The 26,946-nt window shown below is 40.3% G+C and overlaps 1 protein-coding gene across 6 annotated transcripts in view; it reads left to right on the plus strand.

The window, feature by feature from the left end:
* Window positions 1–26,946, plus strand: part of adgrd2 (adhesion G protein-coupled receptor D2) — a 149,443-nt gene that overhangs the window by 64,293 nt on the left and 58,204 nt on the right. For all 6 annotated transcript variants that reach the window (XM_043720157.1, XM_043720160.1, XM_043720162.1 and 3 more), the window contains 2 exons: window positions 6,820–6,935; window positions 15,140–15,260. In XM_043720157.1, coding sequence (XP_043576092.1) covers window positions 6,820–6,935; window positions 15,140–15,260 — 237 coding nt within the window. The remainder of the gene's footprint in view (window positions 1–6,819; window positions 6,936–15,139; window positions 15,261–26,946) is intronic.

Below are 26,946 nucleotides of genomic sequence, written 5' to 3' on the forward strand. Positions count from 1 at the left end.
TTATTTCTTACTGGTTTGTTGACTGTAATTTGGATGTCACCTTTCTTTCCAAAGATTATGGAAATCAGCTTTTGATCTGTTTCCTGTAATATCCTGATGCAATGTTAGTCAAAGAGTGTAGTCGTTCTAACATGAGGTAGTTCATTAAAAAAAAAGCTGCTAAATCCAATCTTGCAGATTTTGTAGATTTATGGAAAGTTTATCAGTTATTACTGCGGTGATTTTAGTTTTGAATTCCTTGTTTTCCATTGAAATTTACCATTGAACTTATGTTCAATGTAGTTGACTGTAAAATTCAGTCTGAAATGGCTTAGAAAATGACTTCATTGTATCCAACCACTATGCAGTCTGATTAAAAAGGACTGAAACCCAGATGGGCTACTTGACCTGGACCAATGCTCTGGAAATCAATCTTGCACACAAGCCTTGTTCTCCTTGCAAACATAAAGGGTTTATAGAAAATTTGGAGAGATGCCCCACAGACTTGTCAAGGAAATTCATGGTCATTCTCACAGATCCATACCTTACAAACAATCTTGCAAGCACCATCGTCACCATCCCACTGACAAGCCAGGCCCAGCAGAGATAGCAACATAGCAGCAGCATAGCAACAACCAGATGGATGGGAGTTATCCTGGGAATTCCCAAAGTTTACTCTGGAACTTGTGCAATCTCATAGCATCAGGTCAGATGTGGGCAAGGAAGACTCCGAACGACCACTACCCTCTCCCTCAGGCGATAACTCAGTTCTTTTACATGTTCAGTACCACGTGGAGGATGGACTGAGAGAGGTAAGGGGATCAATGAATGAACAGTGCAGGAGGCCAAGTCACTTGAAGCACCAGAAACACCTAAAATAAGGTGTCATGCTGGTGAAGCTATAGTACAGGATTATGTGTGGGCAGTGCAGTGGAGGCAGCATACCAGAGAGAGCGAAGCAATCCCACAATTCGGGCATTGGATAGGTATATGGAGGATAGTGGGTTAGTATAGGTTAGGTGGGCTTGGATCGGCGCAACATCGAGGGCCAAAGGGCCTGTACTGCGCTGTATTCTTCTATGTTCTATGTTCTACAACCAATAAATCACACCTTAGCCCCGTAGTCCTGCCATACCTAGTTATGAATGTGGTAGACAATGAAGAAACTTACTGGATAAGGCTAAATTACCTGCAATATTTGCTTCAGCCAGAGTATCTGCTGAACAATCCGTCTTGACCTTCTTCTGAGATCCCCGGCATTACTGATGCAAACCTTCAGCCAATTGATTTACTCCATGTGATAACAAGGAACAGCTTAAGACCCTGGATATTGCAGAGACTATAAGCCCTCGCAACATCAGGTAATAGTACTGAAGGTTTGGGCTTCAGAACAATCTGTACCCCTACCCAAGCTGTCCTGGTACAGCCACAACACTGGCATCTACCTAGCAATGTGGGAAGTTGACCAGGTAAAACAAAGGATAATTCCAACCTCATCAATTATCGCCTTATCAATCTATTCTCAACCATGTCTAAAATGGTGGAAGATGTCATCAACAGTTCTATTAAGCAGCGTTTACTCAACAATGACCTCCCACTGACACTCAGTTTGTATTCTGTTAGGCCTACAAAGCTCCTGACCTCATTACAGCCTTAGTCCAACATGAACAAAGGAGTTTAGTTCAAGAGCAGTCATGGACTGGCTCTCCTTGAGGTCAAGATCACATTCAACCATGGGTAGCACCAAGGAGTCTTATCAAAACTACATGAAATGGGAATCTAAGGGAATTCTCTTCAATGGTTGAAATCATACCTGGCATAAAGAAAGCTAATTGTGGTTGTTCAGTGTCAGTTATCTCAGTTCCAGGATTTCACTGCAGAAGTTTCTTGGGGTAGTGTCCTAGGCCCAACTATCATCTGTTGCTTTGTCAATGACATTTCCTCCATCATAAAGACAGAGGTGTGGATGTTCACTGATGATTGCGCAATGTTCAACACTATTTGTGACTCCTCCAACTGTGAGCCAGTCCATGGCCAAATGCAATAAAACCCAGACAATATTCAGGCCTGGGTTACAGTGACAAGTAACATTAGAACCACACAAAGGCCAGGCAGTGACCATCTCCAATGAGAGAATTTAACTAGTAACTGTAATTTTCTTGAATTTTATTCTAAATTTTAAGTATTTTAAACTTGAATAAGGACAATTATGAGGGACTGAATGCAGAGTTAGCTAATGTGAATTGGCAAATTAGGTTAAAGGATAGATCAATAGAGATGCAATGCAGATATTTAAGAAAATAATTCGTAATAACACAAAAGATATATTCCAATTAGAAAAAAATAATTCCAAGGTAGGACCCACCAACTATAGTTATCTAAAAAAACTTATAAAAGGGAAAAAAAGGTATAATTGTGTAAATTTTACCCTGTGTAGACAATGTGAGCATCACATACAGGAGAGACACCAGCAACTAGGCGCCATGTTAGACTGATGTTGGAACAGCATCACTGGCCTCAGTGGCTAAAGGTGTTATTCTGCATAAAATGGTCAGCAATGGTTGTGCCATGGGCTTGTATTGGACATAGACAATGGATAAGAGTCACCAGGGATTGGGAAGGTGTGGGAGTATGTCTAGTGAAGTGAATGGGTCTGTCTGTGGTGTTGTCATCTATAGAAAACCTGGGTTGTGCAGGTCCCTCCTTACCCTGCTCACTCCAGGTGTGGGTGCGGCCATTTTCTCTCCCATTGTGTAGCTGCAATTTCCAGGTTGATGGAAGGTGACAGCAAGGGCTCCTCAGGCAGTACATTCCAGGCTCTATCTTTATGTGTCAGTGAGGACCTGAATATGTACATCCACTTCCTGTAGCCAATGGGCTTCACATTTCCTCAGATTCCTCCTCACCGTCCCCCTCCTGTCCTTACATCCTGTGCCCTCAAACAGCCCCTGGCATATGAGGTGACCGTGCAATGTATGCTCATAGACTGCTCTCTCACTACCCCCTCCAAAGGCCAAGTTGATAATGATTCTCAACAAATACACCCTGCCTGCATACCCCATTCCCATCCGTGCTTAACTGTATACCCCCTTACACATTCAGTTACACCCTTTACAATTTTGACCCCATAGTTCCCAGCTTGCAGACCCCAATCCCCATGAGTAGCTTTCTAGTCTCCTTCCATGCAGAAACCCCCTTTCACCCCTTATTCCCCTTACCCCAGACTTTATTGCATGGACTGACTGTGGTTGAGCTCCTTGAACAACCTGACTGGACAGTCCCGGATGACAAGTTGACCGTGATTCACTGGGGAATGCAGAGACACTGATCCCTGTATAGAGCGTATCTTGACTGGATACCTAACCATGGCCAAACAATTCAACTGATCTCTCATGAACCATGCCGGAACCCCCCACCCCGGCGTTCACTTAGGATCACTGTGTTTAGACTTTGAGACATACCCAATTCCATGCAGCACATGCAGGGTGTTTGCTGTGTAAGCTGCAGGCACATGGTCCAGCTGTGAGATTGATGTAGCAGTGAACCATACAACAAGATAGCCACACCCTTAACTGAGCACTGCTGGCCCAGTGAAACAAGCTGTTTGGCTCTGTTGTTGCTGTAAGAGGCAAAGCAAGACTCTGTGAGAATGCAGGTATGTTCTAATTGCATGAGAGGCTAAGACAGCTAGAAAGTAGCACCAAGATACAGCTTATTCCAGTCTGTGAGCTGGGTTCCTGTCCCTATTTACAAAGTATCATTGCAGCAGCATTGCAATGCTAGCTCATCGCTCCTGAGTAATAATCATCTTGATACCCGAATCTCTGTTAGAAAATGCAATGTCTCATTCTTGACATCGAGAAAGCCACAGCCCAACTTCTCGTGCAATTCTCCCAGATTTCTCGCCATAGTTACATCATTCAGGCCCTTCTAAAGTTTTGCTCAACATGATTTTGTGGAAGGGAGATCATGTTTACTAATTTATTGGCGTGTTTTGAATAAGTAATGTGCTGTGGATGAAGGTGAACCAGTGGATGCACTGTATTTAGATTTCTAGAAGGAATTTGATAAGGTGCCATATTGAAAATTATTGCAGAAAATAGAAGCTCCTACTGTAGGGAGTAACTAGTTAGCATGGATAGAGGATTAGCTGACTAACAGGAAAGTAGGCATAAATGAGTCATTTATCTGTGTGGCAACATGTGCCAAGTGGTCTGCCACAAGGATCGTCCTGGGATTTCAACTTGTACAATATATATGACTGACTTGGGCTAAGGTATCAAATGTGTGACTGATAAATTTGCTGATGATAAGATATGATGAAGGCGTAAAGAGGGACATAGATAGGTTAAATGAATGTGCAAAGATCTGGCTAATGAGCTATTATCAGGGAAAATGTGAAAACATCTCTTTTGGCAGGCAGAATAAAAAAGATGCATATTATCTAAATGGTGAGAGGTTATAGAGCTCTGGGGTGCACAGAGATCTGGATAGCCTATTGTGTGAATCTCAAAAGTTAGGATGCAGCATAACAAGTAACTCAGAAAACTAGTATAATATTAGCTCCGGTAACGCTACTCGATTAGTTAGTGTAGGGGAATTAAATACAAAAGTAGTGATTAAGATTATGCTTCAGTTGTAGAGGGCTCCAGTGTGACCACAGCTAGAATGCTGTGTCCTTATTTTAGGAAGGTGTAAATGTGTTGGAAATAGATCAAAAATCTAAAATCTGGAATGGGCTGCTTCTCTTCTAAGGACAGGTTGGGCAGTCCATGCTGCATCCACTGGAAGTTAAAAGAGTAAGAGTCAACTTGATGGAAAGATTTAAGGTGACTGGGTTGATGTGGATAGGAGGTTTCCTCTTGTGGGAAAATCTAGAACTAGGGGGTTACTGTTCCAAAATAAGGACTCACTATTTAAGACCAAAATTAGCTGTTCTTTTTTCTCTGTGGGTTGTGAAACTTTGGAACTCTCCCCCTGAAACTGGACCTTCAAACCCATGGCAACTACCATCCAGGAGGACAAAAACCAGTTCATCTCTGAGCCCCATTTCTTCCGCACTTTGAAATATATCACCGTTCTTTTGGTGTCACTGGGTAAAATCTTCCAAACTCCCTCCCTGACATCATTGCGGGTTTACCTATGCCAGTGTACTGTATTGGCTCAATAACGTAGCTCACCATCACTTTCTTAAGGGCTACTAGTGACAGGCAATAAACGCTGGCTTAGACATTGATATCTAAATCCTTTGAGCGAATATGAATGAATAAGAATTTCTCTAAAAGTTGTGGAAGCAGAGTTTTTGAGTATTTTTACAGCAGAGTTGAACAGATATTTGATTAACATGTGAGGTGTTGAAACAATATTAGGGATGGTTGGGCATGTGGAGTGAACATACGAGACATGATCTTAATGATTGCCAGAGTATCCTCGAGAGGCAGCGTGCCCTCCTGCTTCGAATTCCTATGTTTGACTGTTCTCCTTCGCTGATCCTGCACTAGATCAATAGTTGAGTATTGTGCCATGTATGCAATAGCCATATGCTTAACTGTATTTGGCAAATTTGGATTCGTGGCATTTTCCACTGGCCACTCCTATGACTTATGTAGATGATGGCCACTTTTGACTGCTCTGTTTGTTGTACAGGGAGAGGTAGGTGAGAGCTCTGTTTAGCATGTATGTGGTCACAAAACCTTGTTACACCTCCTCAATGAAAGCACTCAAATTTTCTTCACATTGGGTAATTCTGTCCATGTTCCCTAGTCTACCTTCCATTCCTGCATTCATTTTTTTCTGCGATAATCACAGGATTAGTGAAGCACCGAAGGAGGCCATTTAGCCTTCATGTCAATGCTGGCTCACTGAATGAACATCCCACACAGTGCCATTCTCCTATCTTCTCCCGGCAACCCTGCACATTGTTCCTTTTTAAATAACCATCAAATTCTTTCCTGAATACCTCAACTGAGCCTGCCTCCACCAGAGTGCAATCCAGACCCTAAACATTTATAGAGTCATATGACTGTATATGAAGTACAGCATGGAAACAGACCCTTCGGTCCAACCCATCCATGCCAACCAGATATTCCAACCCAATCTAGTTTGTTACGTGAAAATGTTTATCCTAATATCATTTTTGCTTTTTTTTAACCACTTGTTATCTGTGCCTATCCATTCTCAGTCCTTTTACAATTGGGAACATATTCTCTCTGTTTATTCCAGACTTCTCGTAATTTAGAATAATTTGATCGGATCTCTCTCAGCCTCCTCTTCTGTCAGGAAAACAATCCCAACTTCTCCAATCGATCATTGTTATAGCAAATTCTCAACCCTGCAGCCTTTCTCAGGAATCTCTTCTGCACTTTCTCCAATGCCTTCACATTCTTCCTGAAGTGCAATGATCAAACCTGGACACAATACTCCAGCTGAAACGGGGGGAATAAATCTGCAGTCTAGTTTCAATTGGAAACAGTGTGGACCATTATTACCTGCAGCTCTGTTTGCTTCCTGTCGATTATAGCCATTCCTGTAGTTGTACAAATGTGCAGGGAGATTATCCTAATTGTATTCATGAAGCAACACCATAGAATCTAACAAGGTCAGCTGATTATTTTTGTGTAAAGTCCTGAATGTACATTTACATTTGGATGCAATTGCTGAAATGGCTATTTTCAATCTAGATATATTACCTTCACTTTTCACCTTGTTTCCTTTTCACATATCTGAGTCACTCTACAGTTCATAATAACTGAAACAATTCACTATATTAAAGACGCTAACTGCTACCTATCAGCTGCAGAAGGTGTAAAATGGGGCAATTTTTATTTTTTCCAATCACAGATCAATACATTTGTACTTTTACGTGTGGTAATGATCACAATTACAAGCTCACAACGGCGCTCCATGATGTTGGCATCAGACAGCAGCCTGGCACAACGTGCTTTGTGCCAGATATGGTGAGTCATTGTGAAATTTATATCTGTTGTTTTTGTAAGCAGTACAAGGTGAAGGGTAATCCATATTTTGTTAATGTACCTTATGTAATCTGAGGATAGTTAAGCTGTACTTGCACTTCAAATGAGAAATGCATTTAGTGAAACAGTACTGATGCTTTTGACAGGATATACTATATCAATTCTAATCTGCAAATACAAGTCAAGTTGATTAAAAGCCATGTTTAAAAGCATGAAAAAGTGTCTCAAGGGAAGCTGCAGATTGAAATACACTTATAAATTTCCAATATTCTTCTCAATTGTGCCTTGTTCTGATTCTGTGCACTGTGAAGGTACACAAGCATTCTTTTATTGATTTTAATTAAAAATCACACAACCCCAGGTTATAGTCCAAGCACTAGCTTCCAATTAAACCTGTTGGACTATAACCTGGTGTTGTGTGATCTTTAACTTTGTACACCCCAGTCCATTACTGGCATTTCCATATCATTCTTATTGATTACTTTTTGACCCAGGTACCCAATGTCCAATATAACCTTGAAATGCTTCTGGTACATCCAAAATCTAGAGTTGGGGCAACACATTTTGGCCAGAAAAGTGGAAGAAAAGCTTTTTATGCTAGTTTTCAGTCCTGATACAGAGTAGCTGAAGTTTCAAACATGATTTGACCTTCTTTATGATCTGCTCAGCAGAGTGAAGAATGTAGTGGGATAAAGGACTGGCACCAATAGTGAAGTGGAGAGGAATGACAGGGAGCACAAAACCGAAAAAACAGTGATGTGTGTTGGAATTTAGGGCTGACAAATATCACAGGGGTTTTGCGGAGCATGGGTGTAGACTTGTTTGAAGATTGCATTTCCATTGTCAAAACACTGGGCAACAGGGCAGTGCAGTTAAGTGACTAGTGTGATGACCTTTGTGCAGGGCAGGGTACAACTATTGTGTCACCTGTAAGTTATTTAACTGAGGGTAACTGAGAATGTGTGGTGCATCCTCCTTAAATGCTACTCCACTTTTCTTTCTTTTAGTCTCTCCTGCTCTTCCTTAGGATATGTACATGAAATCGTGACGGTGTGGATGTGTGGTCACATTGCCTAATGATCTTGTTCCTACAACTGTCTCAACCTTTAGTCCCAAAGACTTCACAAGCTGAACCCTTCACCTTGGAATCTTATAAGTCTCTCACGCACTCACTCACACTCTCTGTCACACTCTCTCTCTCTCTCTCTCTCACACACACACACACACACACACACACACACACACACACACACACACACACACAATCTGTTGAAAGTTTTCCTCTTTGTATGCGACTAGACTCATTTCATCATCATTTGTCCATATCCTAGCCCAAGTGGGCTGTTGGTTAATTGGAAAAGACCAAGAAACAGAAATATTTCTGTTTATATTCAGCAAAATGATTCACAGAACATTTAAGTCACTTGTACTGAGTCATGCATTATTCTCACAATCTGACTCGTTCAGACACTCTTTATTTCTTTCAATGTCTCACAGACACATTAGTTTCTCTGATGGGTTCAGTATATTGCTTTCATGATTCAATTTGCTTTGATTCAGTGAGACACTTGGGTCTTTCAAGAATTAATCACAACTCACCATGACATTCTCAACTTGAACAGCAAATGACTGTGGTAACTTCAATTCTCACTGTAGTCTTGCCCAACATTAACACTTCAGCTCTCACTGTAGTCTCACCCAACATTAAAACCTCAACTCTCACTGTAGTCTTACCCAATATTAATACTTCAGCTCTCACTGGAATCTTACTCAATATTAACACCTCAACTCTCACTGTAGTCTTACTCAACATTAACACTTCAGCTCTCACTGTAGTCTCACCCAACATTAAAACCTCAACTCTCACTGTAGTCTTACCCAACATTAACACTTCAGCTCTCACTGTAGTCTTACCCAACATTAACACTTCAGCTCTCACTGTAGTCTTACCCAATATTAACACCTCAACTCTCACTGTAGTCTTACCCAACATTAACACTTCAGCTCTCGCTGTAGTCTTACCCAACATTAAAACCTCAACTCTCACTGTAGTCTTACCTAACATTAACACTTCAGCACTCACTGTAGTCTTACCCAATATTAACACCCCAGCTCTAATTGTAGTCTTACCCAACATTAACACCTCAACTCTCACTGTAATCTTACCCAATATTAATGCTTCAACTCTCACTGTAATCTTACCCAATATTAATACTTCAACTCTCACTGTAGTCTTACCCAAATATTAACACCCCAGCTCTCGCTGTAGTCTTACCCAACTTTAACACTGCTACTGCTCCTCATCGTGATTTAGTGTGACCCTTGTTTCTTGCAAAAATTCATTTGCCGTGGCTGTTTCACACTAGAATTTTTATTTCAGTATTGAGGCCTAATGCTTCATTTATTGACTGGACTCACAGAAATGCTTTTCCTTACTCACTTGATTTAATGAAATGATTTTATTTTTCCTGTGAATTCAAATTAACACATTTCTGTGATTTTCTCATTGCTGGTGAGGTCCATTTACCATTCATTTCCAGGTGTGTTCGTGATATTTGCAAAGATCTCCCAGGTGCTGATACTTTCCAGTATTGTCCTCGAACATACCATGCAGAGGGATTTCTTGCAAGGAATATGGATCGTCTTTGCACCAAATACACAGTTCAATTTGTCCATGTTGGTCAGTGCTGGTATTGGTTCTGCATGATCCATTTCCCACCCTACTTCATCTATTTTCATACCTTGGAATTCCTTTTCATCACATTTTTATTCAACTTTCCTGAAACATATCTATACTATTTCACTCAACGATTCTGTGTGGTAACATGCTTCTTTTGTGACACTTCGCAATATTTTCTTTTGTTTCCCGTTTGTGTCCTTGTTATTTCCAAAGTTTGTTACAATACTGTCATTAAAAACTCAATGCCCACTGATCAATATATACTTATTGTAGATATAAATAAACATGGCACCTGCTGTCACATTTACCTGTTTGCCTAAGATGCTCTACCCACAAATGAAAACTCATTCTTCTGCAAAGTCAGAAGTCACATGACACCAGGTTATAGTCCAAACAGGTTCTGGATTAGTGGTGCTAGAAGAGCACAACAGTACAGGCAGCATCCGAGGAGCAGTAAAATCGACATTTCGGGCAAAAGCCCTTCATCAGGAATGAAGTTATCTATAGTCCAAACAGGCTTATTTGAAATTACAAACTTTCAGAGCGCTGCTCCTTCGTCAGATGAAGTCAGACCATCTGATGAAGGAACAGCGCTCCAAAAGCTTGTGATGTCAAATAAACCTGTTTAGACTATAACCTGGTGTCATGTGACTTCTGACTTTGTCCACCCCAGTCCGACACCGGCATCTCCACATCATTCCTCTGCCCATTGACCATCTTACTATATCTTAGTTACTTAATTTGTTAATCACAGATTGATCCTTTTTTGCAGTAGGAATAGCAATGAGATTAACAGCAGTCACCTTTATTTACAGGATAAATTGAGAGCAATTTATAATGACCACATGTACAGCAAAATATGTCAGCTTGGAATGTACTGTCTGTCTAACCCTGCCTCTGTTCAAGTCGCACCGTGATGGAATTTCACTGGTAGGCTTGACAATGAAATATATCTATAACAGCAGTTCTTAGCTACTAGTTATCCACTTAAAACCCCAGCAATCTTTAGGCTTGTCCATTTAACAGAAAGAGATATTTTAACTGCACAATAAATTTTAATTATTCCCAAAATGTCTCTGCACCTGAAAGCTGTTTTTAAGCAAGTGTGCAGTCTAATTCTTTCTGATTTTGAATATAGTTGGAAGTAGAATTCATTTTGAACATTTTCTTTATGTCTCTTCTATCTCTCTCATCCTTCCATCACCTTTTTATTTTCACTTGAAATGCATGATTTTACGATGAACAAAATGCACCATCTTGCATGGTTGATTTTGCGAGCCTCAATAAAGGTTGTTCAATTTCAGTTAATGAGGAAGCACGTTGTTGATAGCCTTATTCTCAGTGAACTCAGATCATATGGAGAGAGTGCCATGCTTTTTGAGAAACCTGATGGCTGCAAATCAATGAAAAGTCCATGCTGTGTCACTGAGTAATGTAAAGCACAATGGGTGACAATTGCTATTGTATGTTATTGGATCACAAAATCTGGGCTTCTAGAAGGTGCAATATGTTTCTATTGAATGAAGCTGTTAAATTAAAGAAAGCTGTGTTGACAGGTATAATTCATTTGAACATCAACCATCCATTCAGGTGGATAGTGCTGTTAAGAAGGCATACGGTGTGTTAGGTTTCATTGGTAGAGGGATTGAATTCCAGAGCCGCAATATCATGCTGCAACTATACAAAACGCTGGTGCGGCCACACTTGGGATATTGTGTACAGTTCTGGTCCCCATACTTCGGGAAGGAAATGGAAGCATTGGAAAAGATGTAGAAGAAATTTACCAGGATGTTGCCTGGTCTGGAGGGAAGGTCTTATGAGGAAAGACTGAGAGACTTGAACCTGTTCTCATTAGCAAGAAGAAGGCGAAGAGGGGATTTGATAGAGACATACAAGATGATCAGAGGGTTAGATAGGGTAGACAGTAAAAGTCTTTTTCCTAAGATGATAACGTCAGCGTGTACGAGGGGACATAACTACAAATTGAGGGGTGATAGATTTAAGACAGATGTCAGAGGCAGGTTCTTTACACAGAGAGTCGTAAGGGCGTGGAATGCCCTACCTGCTAATGTAGTCAACTCAGCCACATTAGGGAGATTTAAACAATCCTTAGATAAATGCATGAATGATTTTGGGATAGTGCAGGGGGACGAGCTGAGAATAGTTCACAGGTCGGCACAACATCGAGGGCCGAAGGGCCTGTTCTGCGCTGTACTGTTCTATGTTCTACGAAATACTCAATCATCAACGTTATTTAGGATGCAACTTTGGAAAATGGAAATAAGTTTAGTTTAAGTTATTTGGCACTTTCTTTTAATTGTGTTAACTTATATCAAATACTCTGGAATGTTCCTGATATCTCTCTTAATTCTTATATCTCGTTGCCCTCTGATACAGGGTCGAGAGTGTGTTGCTGGGAAAGCACAGTATTCTGCAGTCCTCAATTTCTCCCTGTCCTCTGACACAGGTTGTAACCCCCCCCCCCCCCTAAAAAAAGAATCCAGCAGCCTGGGCACCAGGCCTTCGCTGGACCATGGGAGGGGAAACCTATTCAATGCACATCAAAAGTAATGTCCTCACCTTGACTCGTGTGAGTAACATGGCTAATAGATAACTGATTTTCCATTTGGACGCCAAGACAGGATTTAGGGTATTCAAACTGGACAAAATGTAAGAAAAGGTAATATCAATAAAGATTAATGCAGAATTACCTTAGGGAAAGCCCTACGGTACTACGGGTGCTGCCTAGAGAGTGTAGGATTAGGGACGTACAACCTGTACTCATTATCATTATCACATAATTTTTTGATGCTCTAAGATTATTCTGTGATATAATAACACTAATTTATATGACTCCAGTGTAGCATCTTGCTTATAGCAGGAAACAGTTGAAATATTGGTCCATTCACTTAGTATCATGTCCAATTTCTGCTGCTAAATTTGCAGGAGCAATGTATTGTCATTACCAGCATGTAAATCATTCACATTCTATTTTAATTCAGTTCTACTCTGAATTTCACAAATTCAGCCAAGGATTTCACCCCACAAGTGGCACTTGCCCATATAGACCAGGCAACTAGTTGGAACACAGGGTAAAATTGGCTGTAATCCAGCATCAACCAATTCCACCATAGCTGAAACCTCGCATATTCAACCACAGTCATCCTTGTGTTCAAGTTGTTTCCATCACAAAGATTCCCACTTTAACTACAATCCCACTGCCTACCCCATCCTGCCATGACCCATCTGCAACTTGAGCCTTCATCTATGTCTTTGTATATCTCCAGCCTTGACTATTTCAATATTTTCCTGGATGACTTCACATCCTTCCTGTGTCATATACTTTGGTTCATCCAAAACCTTTCTTTCCAGCTGCTGTTGTACTCCAACCCCTGAAAATCGTACATCCTCTTGCTGATTTGTGTTGGCTCCTCATCCCTCAATGTAAAATCCTCATCCCTAAATCCCCGATAAACCGATGCTATAACCGGTGTAATCTTTTTCAGTTCTTCAGACACTCTGACAACTGCATGTACCTCCATCACTGGCTGGTTGTGCAGCCCCTCCTCCCTCAACTCTCCATTAGTGTCTGTATCCTTGGGGTCAGCCATACCTTAAACTCTAGAATTCCTTCTCTATTGCTATCTCTTCACTTCTCTCCTATCTTCTTAAAGCATATTGCACCAAGCTTTTAGTCAACCATTACATTTTATGCTTCTTTGGGTTGATTTTTGCAACTTTTTGTCTGAAACCACATTGTGTCCATGCTTTCAGTCATCTAACCCTGCATTTTCCAATGTGGCTCAGTGTCATATTTTGATTCATAATGCTTCTGTGTAGCACCTTGGAATACCTTTCTCTGTTAATGCACTATCTAAATGCAAGCTTTTATCCTTATTCCATCAGTTACAATAGAATTGTTAAATTGGTAATGCCAAAATCAGCTAGATCACTTACTTCTAATAACTTGATACATTGCATTTATTAAGTACCAATATTAAAGTTTAATTGGATGTCTAACAGATGACCAATCCACCACTCAGATGTTCCACCCAATGCTGAATGCTAAAAATTCCGTTATTGTGTTTTAATTAAAAGGCAAAAGCATATTGTCAAATTAATTCTTTACCAAATTCAACTCTTTTTAAAATTAATTTTATTGCGAAACTTTCTCATTAAATTAGAGAATAAGTCTTTCTCTTTTATTGACACCTAAAGCAGATTTATGATAAATCTGAGTACATTCTATTTAATGTTTAATTCACTATCTTCAACTTAATGCTGGATTCAGGGGCACCTTACTGCACAGCTCTGACCTGATTGCTAGCTTAATCAAGGTCATTCTGACTTGTTAATTCAAGAAGGCAATTATAAAAGTGCCTTAAAATCATTGATATATTTTGCAGTGAATAGTAACAGCACAGGTCTATTGCAATTTATTTTATGCTGCACAAACCTTCATTTCCTTAGCCATTCCTATTCCAGATATTTGCAGGTCATCCAGCAGCAAATGGTACAAACTCTTGCAAAAAACAGAACACACATCTTCTCCAACATGTCCAGGTGTACTGTCAATAAATGTGTCATTGTCAAAAGTAACTTAGAGTCATTGAGATGTACAGCATGGAAATAGACCCTTCAGTCCAACTTGTCCGTGCCGACCAGATATCCTAACTTAAACTAGTCCTTTTTGCCAGCACTTGGCCCATATCCCTCCAAACCCTTTCTATTCATATCCTCATCTAAATGTCCTTTTAAATGTTGTAATTGTACCTGCTTTTATTGTCTCCTCACACCTTCCTTTCTTCATCTCAAACTTAATTTGCATTCTTACTGCAAGAGAAAAAAAATCATCATTGTCAGTGTTAATGGTAAAATTTAAATGGAAACAACAAGGAAGAATTATTAGCAAAAAAAAAGAAAGCAAAGGTGTTGTGTACAAAATTAAATTTATTAAAAAGCCTTACACTAACTTAAAATTGGTGGAGTCTCTCTTTAATTCTTAAGCAAACCAAGTTCCAAAATAACCGATTCATCTTATTTAACTAAAAACAAAAAGAACTGCAGATGCTATGAATCAGAAACAAAATCAGAAGTTGCAGGTCTGGTGACCCTTCCTCAGAAACCCCTGTAAGGGTCATCGGATCTGAAAGGTTAACTCTGATTTCTCTGCTCAGATGCTGCCAGACCTGCTGAGCTTTTCCAGCACCTTCTGCTTTTGCATTCTAAGTAACTGTCTAATCAGAACATTGCCCATGTTTCAGTCGCATTTGCTACGTGACATCTGCACGTGCTGGTGGTGAAGTCTTGAAGTTTTTGTCAAAATACCACTTCAGGTAATGCAGCCTGAATTGAATTTGGGCTGGAAACACAATTTCCCAAAATATGCCGTCGACTCACCAAACTTTTGTTGAACTGTTTACTCATATTACTATATTTATTTAATGTTTTACTTTATTCCGTGTGCAATAACCGGTTTTCTTTGTAATGTTCCTTCTATTTACAGGACAGCTATCAAGCCTGTAGTGATCCTTCTGCCGGTTTTGGGTCTGACCTGGTTTTGTGGGGTTTTGGTCCATTTCAATATTGTTCTTGCATATATCTTTGTTGCGCTTAATTCTTTCCAGGTAAGCATGCACAGTTTTCTTTGTATATATTTGAATATATATTCCTTTCATCAAGAAGTATTCAGATGAAGACATATTTCAAAGAATTGTATCAGAAATCTTTTAAATCAGTTTCTTACAAAGTCAGCTTGTGGTGATTAATTGGCTGAGTTGTTTAATGATATATTCCCAAATCAGGAAAAATTTTATTCTTAGATTACGCTTTTCACAACCTGAGGATGTCCAAAAGCCAATAAAAACTCTGACATAGACTTGAATATATAATATCTGTGAAATGAAAGTCCATTAATTTGCATCTTGAAATGTTTACTTTTTTCATCCGTTGAAGAATGTATGCCAGCTTTTATTTGATGTAGTATTGAACACAGGCAATGCAACAATCACTGTTTCAATGGACTTTAATGGCTGAAAATTGATTAAAACTTAAGAGCCCAAATAGACTCCTTTCTAACAAGACTCCTTTCCTGGTATGATTCTCACTAGATAGGAAGGTAATTGAACACATAAGTCAACACATTTGATTTGTAGCAACTGATCTAACAGCTATTGATTTAGGTCATCAAAAAAAACACAGGAACGCTGCAAATCAGATATGCTGAGAGCTAAAGACCTGAGCCTCCATTTTGTGTTTTTGCCAAGCTAGGTTTTATGCCAGCAGCAGAATCTAGCCTTTTTGAGGTTATACATTTTGTAAGTATTAAACGGGATGACTACAACTCTAAACTTTGTTCAAGCAAATAAGTTTTTCAAAATTTTTGTGTTGCCTGGAATATTATTTCAGTTTTCCAGTGAGTCGTAAGTTGCTGTCCGATTTTTCTCTGCAATTATAGGGTTGCCTTGCAGGTCCCTCTGTTCTGGGAAGTAAGAATTTGTAACTGTACAGGCCTGTCAGACCTTTTGTTTCTTTTTTCTCACATTATTTCCTTGAACAAAGTCACAGACTCAGCGACAAAATGCCCTTTTCTAAACGCATGACTCATTTTTCATGCATTATTTTGATCCTGCTTAAACTTTTCATTATGTGATGAGAAAGAGTTAACTATTTTTAAAGAAATACTGACACAAAGTAATTGGTTGTATAAATCAATTAAAGAAGTCCATCCAACTCTGTAGATGTCAGGCCCTCAAGACAAATTCCTAGTATTTCCTGTATTGAACTACTTTATTCAAGCTAATTAATTCCCAAAAGAATGACAATACAAAAACAATGACCTCTTGCTGGTGTAAAAGTGCAGTGATTAATAGGACAAATGAAATCCTGGTAAATGAAACACAAATTACATAAAATGCTTAAAACTCATGAATTTCACCTTATCTAGAATTTTTTTGATAAGTAGTTAAAGTAACTGAAGTAATCTGACAGATTGTTAATAATTGCCAAATATTTGGAGAATTGTCTTTTCCATAAATCGTTCAGTTCAGTCCCCATAAAAAATCTACTGTAGAAATAAATCACTTCCCTTCTCATACTGATAGTGTTTCAACTACAGCTGAATTTGGATCAATCTGTTAAAGGGTGAAGCTGATTTGGAAAACTTGAGTTAATCCCACAAAGTAGTCTCTCTCAACTCAAAAGGACAATGCATCTCTTGTTAAAGATGAAATATATAATTTTGGTTCACTTTATTATTCTTAGTTGTGTTGACTTGAGAACCCTATTCATTTAAAAAGTCTTTGTTGACTACACAATATTATTGACTGATAATTTGCTGGGGGAGTTCCTGCACCTAGCAGTTTGAGGAACTGAATTAACATGTACAATTTAAATGACAAGATCTGTGATGTATCCAGAGTTAGTGACTGTATTTTCAGCTTGACAGCACAGGGTTCAGTAACTCCTCCATGCCTACTCCTTACATGACATGATGCACTTTCCACCACGATATTTGTCATGTGGGAGGAGAAAGTGCAATATAATGCAGAAGTTAAACTTTACAAATCCATTCACCACTAAATATTAATGCGGAAGTAAATGACTGACTTTGTTGTATTTCTTGGCTGTTTCATGTCATGCAAACTGATCTAAGGGTGTCAAAAATTTTGAAGGAGTGCTATTTAATGATGTGAACTTGCAGGGTAATCTGGTGGATCTATTATCACCGTTTGATTTGATTGTTGGAAGTAAAGTGAAAGAAATTGCAGGAGGAAAAGTAGTAGGGAGAGCATTTGAAATCTAGCATGCTTTTTCATGATCTTCATATCTAAATCCATGTAACTGGGCGTGTATTGCTTTACTGGTGCAAATTATTTTTCAGGGAGGACAGAAAGAAAGCTCTTGAGCTTGAATATTAACAGTTCCAAAGCAGCCTTACTTCCTTCTCTTTAAGTTGAGAACCAAAACATTACGTGGCCAAACAGGCTTTCTGTCTTTTGTTCTAATCCAGACAAAGGAGATATGCTGGTCTATTAAGTATCTCTTGCAATCAAACTCATGACAACAGACAGATAATAACAGGCTTTCCTATCAGCTGCCTTTGAAAGAAGGCAAGTTGGAGAAGTAGTTTTTCTAATCTCTCAAATTGGTTAATAACTCAGGAAATGAGTGAAGTGACTGATTATCTTAAGTGGACTGTTCAGTAATAAACAAAATGGAATCACCATGATGTTTTGTGTTTGTCACACTGTCAAACAGGCTTTTAATGACCTTCATAAACAGCGATGTGAGCAGGATATGAAATAATTCCACCAAGGCCAGTATCCCATCACCAAATCAGCCTTTATTTACACATGCGCAGTACATGACACTGACCCAGCTAGCACAGAGCCACTTCCTAGAGTGAACAGAATCTCTGACACTCTTGTTTAAATCTGTCAGACAGGGCCCCCCCTGATTGGACCAGATTAACAGCCTCAATCCAGGAATGCACATTCTATGAGCTTCACCTGGCTGACCTTGTTGCAATCACTATATCCTTCCCTCTCTAAGTCCTGAGACGTAGGCCCATTGTTTTTCCTGTAACTGCTCCTGGGTCATTTCCACACCTGGGCCAGTTCCTCCAACTTTGCCTCGGATACTAGCAGTGTGTACCACACTGTAACTAGCCTCTTGTGCCTGGAACATCTTGGCTAAAATTCATCTTCAGGCAGTAATGGTGTCGATGTTGTGACATCTGCTGTGCCCATCTCTCCCTCAGAGGTTTCTTCGATGCCAAGTGAAGGGGTAGAACTCATGGGTTCTGACAGATTTGCTGGATGTTCTGAGGATCTGGGTATCCAGATTGCCCTGTTTGCAACGTTGCAGCTTTCATGTCCACGTTCTTGTTCAGGATCACCTCTCCTATCCAAATTTTGTACATCACAGAACCTGACCTCTCATTGACCATATCTCTTATGCATGCACGGCCATTCCGGTGGTTTTGATACTAAACGTGATCCCCTAAAGTAAACTGTCTCTCTCACTCAGAGGACTCTTGTGTCTGGCATTGTGTTCCTGATGCCGTTTCACCTCTGTTCCCAGCCCTAAGGTCCAGGAAGATCAGATTTAACCTGGTGCAGAGTCTTCTCCCCATTAGCAACTCTGCTGGAGCTGTATGTGCAGTTGTATGAAGGGTGGTCCTGTAATTAAACAGGAACCGGGTCAGTTTGGTATGGAGTGAAGCTGCTGGTTTATTAAAAGCCTGCCTTCAATGTATGGACTGCTCTTTAAGCTAGAGCACTGGATGATGGATGGTACAGTGCTATCCTCCCATGCTGAATGCCATTTGACTTTAGGGAGTACTCAAATTCCCTACTGGTGAATGTTGGTCCATTGTCTGTGACCATTACATCTGGGAGTCTGTGTATTGCAAAAGATGCTTACAGCTTTCAATTGTCGTCCTAGCGTTTGATTAATGGACTCTACGCATATCCAACCACTTTGACTGGATGTCCGCAATGATTAAAAACATACAACCCATGAAAGGACTGGCACAGTTGACATGTAACCAAATCCAGGGGTTGTCTGGCCATTCCCACAAATATGGGGAAGCTTCTAGCAGGATTTTCTATCCTTAATGGCACTCACTGCCACACCAACACACCTATGTTGGCATCCAGTCCTGGTTATCAGGTATAACTTCTTGGAGAAAGTGAGGACTGCAGATGCTGGAGATCAGAGCTGAAAATGTGTTGCTGGAAAAGCGCAGCAGGTCAGGCAGCATCCAAGGAACAGGAGAATCGATGTTTTGGGCATGAGCCCTTCTTCAGGAATGAGGTATAAATTCTTGCCAACATTTTCATTTTTAACATCCCTGGATGACTCTGGTGGAGTTCAGTCAGTATCTGGCAGTGATCTTTGCTCAGGACAATCATGCTTGCTCTCCATAATAATATGCTATCCTCTATGGTGATCTGGTCTCGCCAGGTCCAGAGAGGTCCTTTTGGTTCCCCCATCACCACCAGCTGTTTGAGTTTTGCCAGGACCAGATCTTTTTGCATCCACAGTCTGATATTGGCTGTGGTGGCTGGAAGGTGTCCATAAAATTTAAAACCAGAATACACTGTCCTAATGGCAGCACCACTGGTGGTGTATCCATCAGTGGGAGGCGGCTCAATGCATTTGCATTAGCCACTTGGCCTTCTGGACGGTGTTCCAAATTGTAATTGTACACACACAGAATAAGAGCCCGCTGCTGAATTCAACTAGAAGCTATGTAGCAGCATTGCCTTGTCTTCTTGGAGTAGTCCAGCAATGTCTTGTGGGCTGTTACTATGACAAACTCACATTCATAAAGATATTGGTGGAACTTGCTCACACCAAAAATGCCAATTTTATCCGAGCTAACCGAGCGTATTTTCATTCGACATCAGCCAAGCTCCGGGAAGCAAACAGTGGGCCAAAGGTGAGCCAATACTGCCTTGATACTGTGCAGGGAGCCATCACATGTCAGCACCACCTCTCACTTAGGTTCGTATTGTGCCAACACTTCAGCTGCTTCTTCACTTCCTTAAAGGCTACATTTTGGCTACGAGACTATTTCCAAGGGTGACCCTTTTAATAGCAGATGTAAGGATGCCAGAATGAAGGCCAGGTTACATATGAATTTTTGGTAATAATTCATCAACCCAAGGCAAGACCTAAGCTCCAGGGAGAATCTGGGCACCTTTGATTGGCCTCACTTTATCCTTCAAAGGGTGTAACCCAGTTTTGTCATCTCTGTAGCCCAAGTAAGTCATTTGGGGTTCCTGGAACACACATTTTTCCCACCTAAGGCATACATCTGCCTTGGAAAAATGTTTAAGCACTATGTCCAATTTCTCTGTATTAGTCTTCCCGGTTACTAGCATGTCATCCAGATAAATGGTGACCTGGGGTAGACTTTGGAAAGTGTTCTCCATTGTCCACTGAAAGGTGGCACAGGTTGATGAAACCCCAAAAGGCAGTCTTATATATTGATACAAACTCTTATAGATATTAATTGTAGCATACTTCTGGGAATCCTCTAATCGCAGTTTTGTGTATAACATCCTCAATGTGACGATTTGGGTATTTATCCAGCTATTTATCATTTGTTTGAAATCCCAACAAAGATGAACCAACCCATAAAGCTTCACAGTTGATGTGTCCGGTGCTGCCCATTCTGCAAACAGTCCTGATCTCATGATTCCTTCGCTCTCCAGCCCTATGATTTCTGCCTCTGCTTCTGCCCGTAAAGCAAATGGCACTGGGTGGGCCTTGCACAATCGTGGAATTGCTTCCTGGTCAACATGCAAGGTGGCCTTGGCTTCTTTGATTGTCCCTAGACCTTCCTGAGAAATCTCCAGGTATTTAATTAGGACTTTGTTCAGCCAGCCATTTTCTAATCGAAAAATATTGAGCCAATCTAGGTGAATCTTTCTCAATCAATTTCAGTCTAACAAGCGGGACCCGAGCCTTTTACTGCAATGAACCAATTGCTTCACATCGGAGACCAGAACCAAAGTTGTACTCTCGATCTGTAAAGGTTCCCAGGTATAGGTTCCCAGCCTGGCTGAGGTCTTACACAAACTTTTGGTTTGGAGTCCAAAGTGAATTTTGTTAAAGATTAGTTCTGCAATCACTGAAACACCATTAGAACAGTTTACCATTTAACTAGATGTTTATTTTGATTGGTTCTGATTGGATGTTGCCAAGAAATTTAGCTGTTCAAAACCAGCTATAGGTGGACTTTCCAAAGTTTTCACTCTCCTGGATATCGGCCTATGAGATATTTTACATAATTCAGACCTATTGGGATGTTTGCTGTCTCAAGTCCACATACTGGAAGCAATTACAATGGCTTGCTGACCCAGATCCTCAAGAAAATGGTAACTGTTTGGCTAAGGCTTGGCTTTGCTTTGAGGTTTGCTGTGGGCTGACCTAGAGTCCCTCTGGTCAGGGTATGACCTGAATGAAGCTATACAATTGCCTTCACTCAAGCTCAGTCAGCCTGGCAAGGGATTCCACTTCCACCAGAATACCCTGTGACTCATATGCTCCACTTTTTGTGTTTTCCAATGACAAAGCCAGTTGTAGTGCCAGTTTGGAGTCCAATTGGTGCTTATTGCGTGGTTGCATCATTAATCCCACCTAACAAATGCAAGTTTGGTACCTCAGCATCCCACTCTCGTCACTACTGAAAAACTCCATGAAAGTCAGTATCCCATCATCGAGTCACCCTTTATTTAAATACAGTCATGATTTGGAGGTGTCAGTGTTGGATTCGGATGGACAAAGTCAAAAATCACACAATACTAGATTAAAGTCCAACAGGTTTATTTGGAGGCACTAGCTTTCAAAGCACTGCTTCTTCATCAGGAGATTATGAAGCAGGATCTGGGTCTTATGGTCTTTTGCTATAAATTCTGTGTCTTATGGTTCAGTCTCTCAACCACCTGAAGAAGGAGCAGCGTTTCGAAAACTAGTGCCTCCAAATAAACCCGTTGGACTGTAACCTGGTGTTGTGTGATGTTTAACTTTATTTAAATGTGCACAGCCCAGCTTTCTTTGAGCCAGTTCTCCGTGAACAGATTCTCTGACACTCCTGTTTATATGTCAGCCAGGGCTCCCTGATTAACACCCCCAATCAGGGAACCCATATTCTATGAGGTCTACCTGGCTGACCTCATTCTAATCACTCCAGGATGTATTGTTATTTACAGTGAGTTAAAGTTTTAGATATAATTTAACTATAGTTTGTCCAGCAATATGTGTCATGCATAAATTAATAAAATGCAGCTATGACTTCATCTTTCAGTTCACTGCTTAAATGTATTTGTTTCTAAAATAATACATTACATAAATGTTATTGGCATTACTGTCAGTGTAGCTACACACCCATCATCTTCACAAATACCTCACTTTGAAATTATTGCATTTGAAATTTACATTTATGTAACACCTTTTGCATCATTGGGATGTTCCAAAGCATTTCACAGCTGATGAATTAGTTTCAAAGTGTAGTCCCTGTTATACTGTAGATAAACAGAATAGAAAATGTGTGTGTGCAGCCCCTGCTTAAAATGGACATGTGCTAACTGCGAGATTGGCTGATGTGATGGCAGGATTGAGCTGGAAATATTGGGCAGGACAAATTATAATATTTTGATGGTAATGGTAAAAATAATCCAGCCTTTCCTCAGATACACAGTTTGCATGAGAGATTTCCATATTTTAGGTTGCATAATATCCACAAATGATGGGGGAATATTCAGCATGAAATAAACCTGCTGCTTAAAATTATATTATAAATCTGGCATATTGATGAGTATTCGGCACTTTACTGATTTTGAAAGTCATTTTTCGGTCAGATGGTTTACCAGACATCCAAGGGTATCCAAATAAATGATTGACACACTCACAACATCTAAATGCTCAAAATAGAAAGAAAATCAGACCCAAATGTTTGGAAACTATTTCTTGACATGTTTGTGCTCTTTTGGAAAAAAACTGAAACTTAGTGTAATGGTTCGAAAGCCAAGATTATTGTTTTTAAATGAATACACTATCAGTTTGTTACAGAAGGTTATAAAGAGATAAAACTGAAATCCAGAGCAGATGATGTATTGAGTTCAGGTTTTGAAGGATGAACACTTGGAGCGTAAAGTAACAACAGATGGGTTTCTGTTTCATTACTTGTTCAACAGATGTTCAAGTTGTTTCGTAAAATATAGCCTATTACTCTGACCAAAAGCAGCTGTTTGGTGGATCTATCTTTTGTGCGGGTATCAGAATGGATTAATTCTTTCGTTATCCTCAGGGTCGTAAATTAGTTGTTTATAATTCTAGTGATGTGTCGGTGATGTTAATGAAGAAGCAATGTTAGCTACTAATAAGCTCATTCCCTATTCTTTCAGTGGACAGCAATTCTCGCAACTACCCTTTCTTCTTTTCAGCCTAAACACGGTCAGTTATATAAAAATATTTTAGTGCTTCAATTGTCATTTCTTCAGTGCAAATCTCTTGGCTTTGCATGAGAAAATGTCTACAAAAGGTTGTAGAAAAAAGTTGCCCACCGCTGTATTCCTGAGCCCAGAAACATTGTTAAGATAATTTTCTGTAAGGTTCCATACAGAATTATGTTGTTGGCAGATTCCTGTGACTTCTAAAGTTCACAACTATTGCAGTTTTGAATTTGCTCCTGTAAAATTTATCGATATAGCTCTCATACTGCTGCTCCCAAGGAGCCATGGGGAATGGGAATTGTGTGGTCAGTGAAAGATTTTCAATTGTATGTTTCTGTGGGTATTTAAAATAAGTAGACTTCTGATTGAGTTACATCAATGCAGCATTTTAAAGATGAAATAATGACCACTGCTTGTCATGACTAAAGACAAACACTTAGAGGCGTCAAAGTAATTCAGTGTTGTTAAGTTAAATGAGCAGAGTAGAAGCCCTTTGATAAGGAGCATAAATATCAGAATTGATCAGTTGGACTGAGAGACCTGTTCTGTCGTCCACATTTTATATGGTTTTCTATAGTAGAGAAAAGAGTCAGCAATTAATGGTAATCAGAATTTAACACACCTAGTATTCCCACAACAACCATGATTCAGCATTTATCATATTAATGCTAAGTGTAAGACAATTGGAGTACGAATATTATCTCAACTTATTTAAAACAGTAACATCTCAGATATACTGTGAAAATACAGAGTGTACCCACAATTCAAAAGGGGACTTGGCAAGGTTGCCTGTGATAAGCTATTAGTCAAAACGTGTGGTGCTGGAAAAGCACGGCTGGTCAGGCAGCAACTGAGGAACAGCAGAGTCGACGTTTTGAGCATAAACCCTTCATCAGGAATTGGTGGGGTGAGGGCGGGGACACATAGGGGCTGGGAGAAGAATGGGAGGGGTTTGAGGCTGGGGGGAAGGTAGCTGAGAATATGAGAGGTAGATGAAGGTGGGGGATAATGAGGATAGTCAGAGAGGAGGGTGGGGCAGATAGTAGGGAATGGGGATGGGACCACCAAATTCTAGCCACCCGATGCCTGGAGGACGAATACCTCATATTCTGCCTTGGGACCCTCCAACCATACTGGATCAATGTGGATTTCACCAATTTCCTCATCTCTCCTCCCCCACCTTATCCCAGATCCAACCCTCCAACTTGGCACTGCCCTCTTGAACTGTCCTACCTGTCCGTCCTCCTTCCAACCTATCTGCTCCACCCTCCTCTCCGACCTATCACCATTACCCCCACCTTCATTCTCAGCTACCTTCTCCCCAGCCCCACACCCCCTCCTATTTATTCCTTAGGCCATAAGCCTCATTCCTGATGAAGAGCTTATGCTCGAAACATCGACACTCCTGCTCCTTGGATGCTGCCTGACCGACTGTGCTTTTCCAGCACTATACTTGACAAATCTGATCTCCAGCATCTGCAGTCCTCAGTTTCCCCCTGTGATAGGCTCTTAGTCAAATGCAAAACTTTATCAGTGGTAGAGCAGTAATCTACAAAGTTAATGCAATAATGAACTGCAGGCAAGGGTGCAGAGGCAAACATTGGAATTCTTCAAGAGACAGGTAGATGCTGCAAAGGGAGGCTACCATGTATTTTTCTGGAACGATTCATTGATGTGAGCTGAATCCACAGTTATTTGGAATTATTAATCTAAGCAATGACCTCTTTTAAAGCTGAACAATGATAACCTTGCAATCGTGGTAGCTAAGGCCAGAAATGTTTCTTCAACACATACACATTTCAAATGTCAAAACATATAATTCTGAAACAATGAGAGACAGTGTTGAATAGTTTTATAAAATAATTTCTACATGTTAATGGAGACAGTCCAGACATGTTCCATCTGAGGTGTTAATATAGTTCTGTAAAGTAACTGCCGTTGAGTGTTCAAGGCCAATCATAGTTACAGCTTCAGAAGTTAGGATATTAACATTTGAAAGTGGACTGATGATTATTTAATACAATGCTTTCCTTTTAGTGTTTGTGCAGCTGATATTCTGTGCAGAGTATCGACTGCTGACTTTTCGCAGACAGCACTAAAATTTATATCCTAATTAAGTTTCAATTTGATATTGTAATTCATCTGATTTTCATTCATAAAATGTATTGATTCTTCAATACAATTACTAATACATAATCTAAAGATGCTGAAGTTATGATGCTAAATGCAAAGGTCTCTATTCAAAACGTATGTCAATAAAAAAAACAGATTTGTTCATAATTTTGAAACTTGTCATAGTAATGTGTGTGGTGTAAGGTTTTACAAATAAACTAGGCAATTCACTGCCTTCATGTTGACTATGATGATGTCTTACTCTGAAAAGGCAGTTTCATTTGAGGTTTGGCACACAATGACTTCTTGATTAAAAGATTTGCCTCTTACAGTAGGAACAGTAGGTTGCCACTTAATTTTCCTGCTCGTTAATATTAAAGAGACCGCTGAGCATTTTGGTGACTAGTGCTTGGCCTAACCTTTAAGTACTATTAACTGTTAAATCATCTGCTGTTACTTTCTGACTGGAGGTTTGAAGACGACTTTTGCAATATATCGGAGGCTTTCTGTGACAGTTTGTTAAGACTTCACCTACACTCTTTCAATATTTAATTGGGAAATTCTCAGAGAAATTCACTGATAAAGGGTGAATCCTATTCTAATCCACTTGGAAGAAATCACCCAGAGGAAGAAGGGCTTGATCTTCAACATCATGCTCAGGGAACCCTTTGACCAATGAGGCCTAACACAGTAACACCAACTATTGGAAGAGAAAGGAAAAGGGGTAGGATTTTTGCTCCTTGACAGGGCAGGAATGTGATCTGCACAGCTAATTGGTGTGCCTGTTTATTGACATCACCTCCTCACAATCTTTTAAGAAGGTCTAATCAGGGACAGAACAACTACCAAGCCACGAGTGACAGGTAGCTAACTGAGCTCACCAACAGGCCAACACAATTCCTATTGACATGATGTCAGTGGCAGTACAGCAACTACCTGGAGGTGGTCAGCAGACCAGGATGGCAATGGGAAAGGCCCCATGAAGACTATGAGGTCTTAGGCCATGCCATGGAAGAATTCCTGTCCACAACATGCCAGCTATTTTAAAAAGGCCTGAGAGGGCATGTCAATGTGGAGGCACTCCCCCCCCCCCGCCTCTCTCTCCCATACTGTCAATGTGGAGGCACTCCCCCCACCCCCCGTACTGTCAATGTGAAGGCACTACCCCCCCACCTCTCTCTCCCGTACTGTCAATGTGAAGGCACTACCCCCCACCTCTCTCTCCCATACTGTC

The sequence above is a fragment of the Chiloscyllium plagiosum genome, chromosome 30 (genome assembly GCF_004010195.1).
Source record: "Chiloscyllium plagiosum isolate BGI_BamShark_2017 chromosome 30, ASM401019v2, whole genome shotgun sequence".
Lineage (NCBI taxonomy): Eukaryota > Metazoa > Chordata > Chondrichthyes > Orectolobiformes > Hemiscylliidae > Chiloscyllium > Chiloscyllium plagiosum.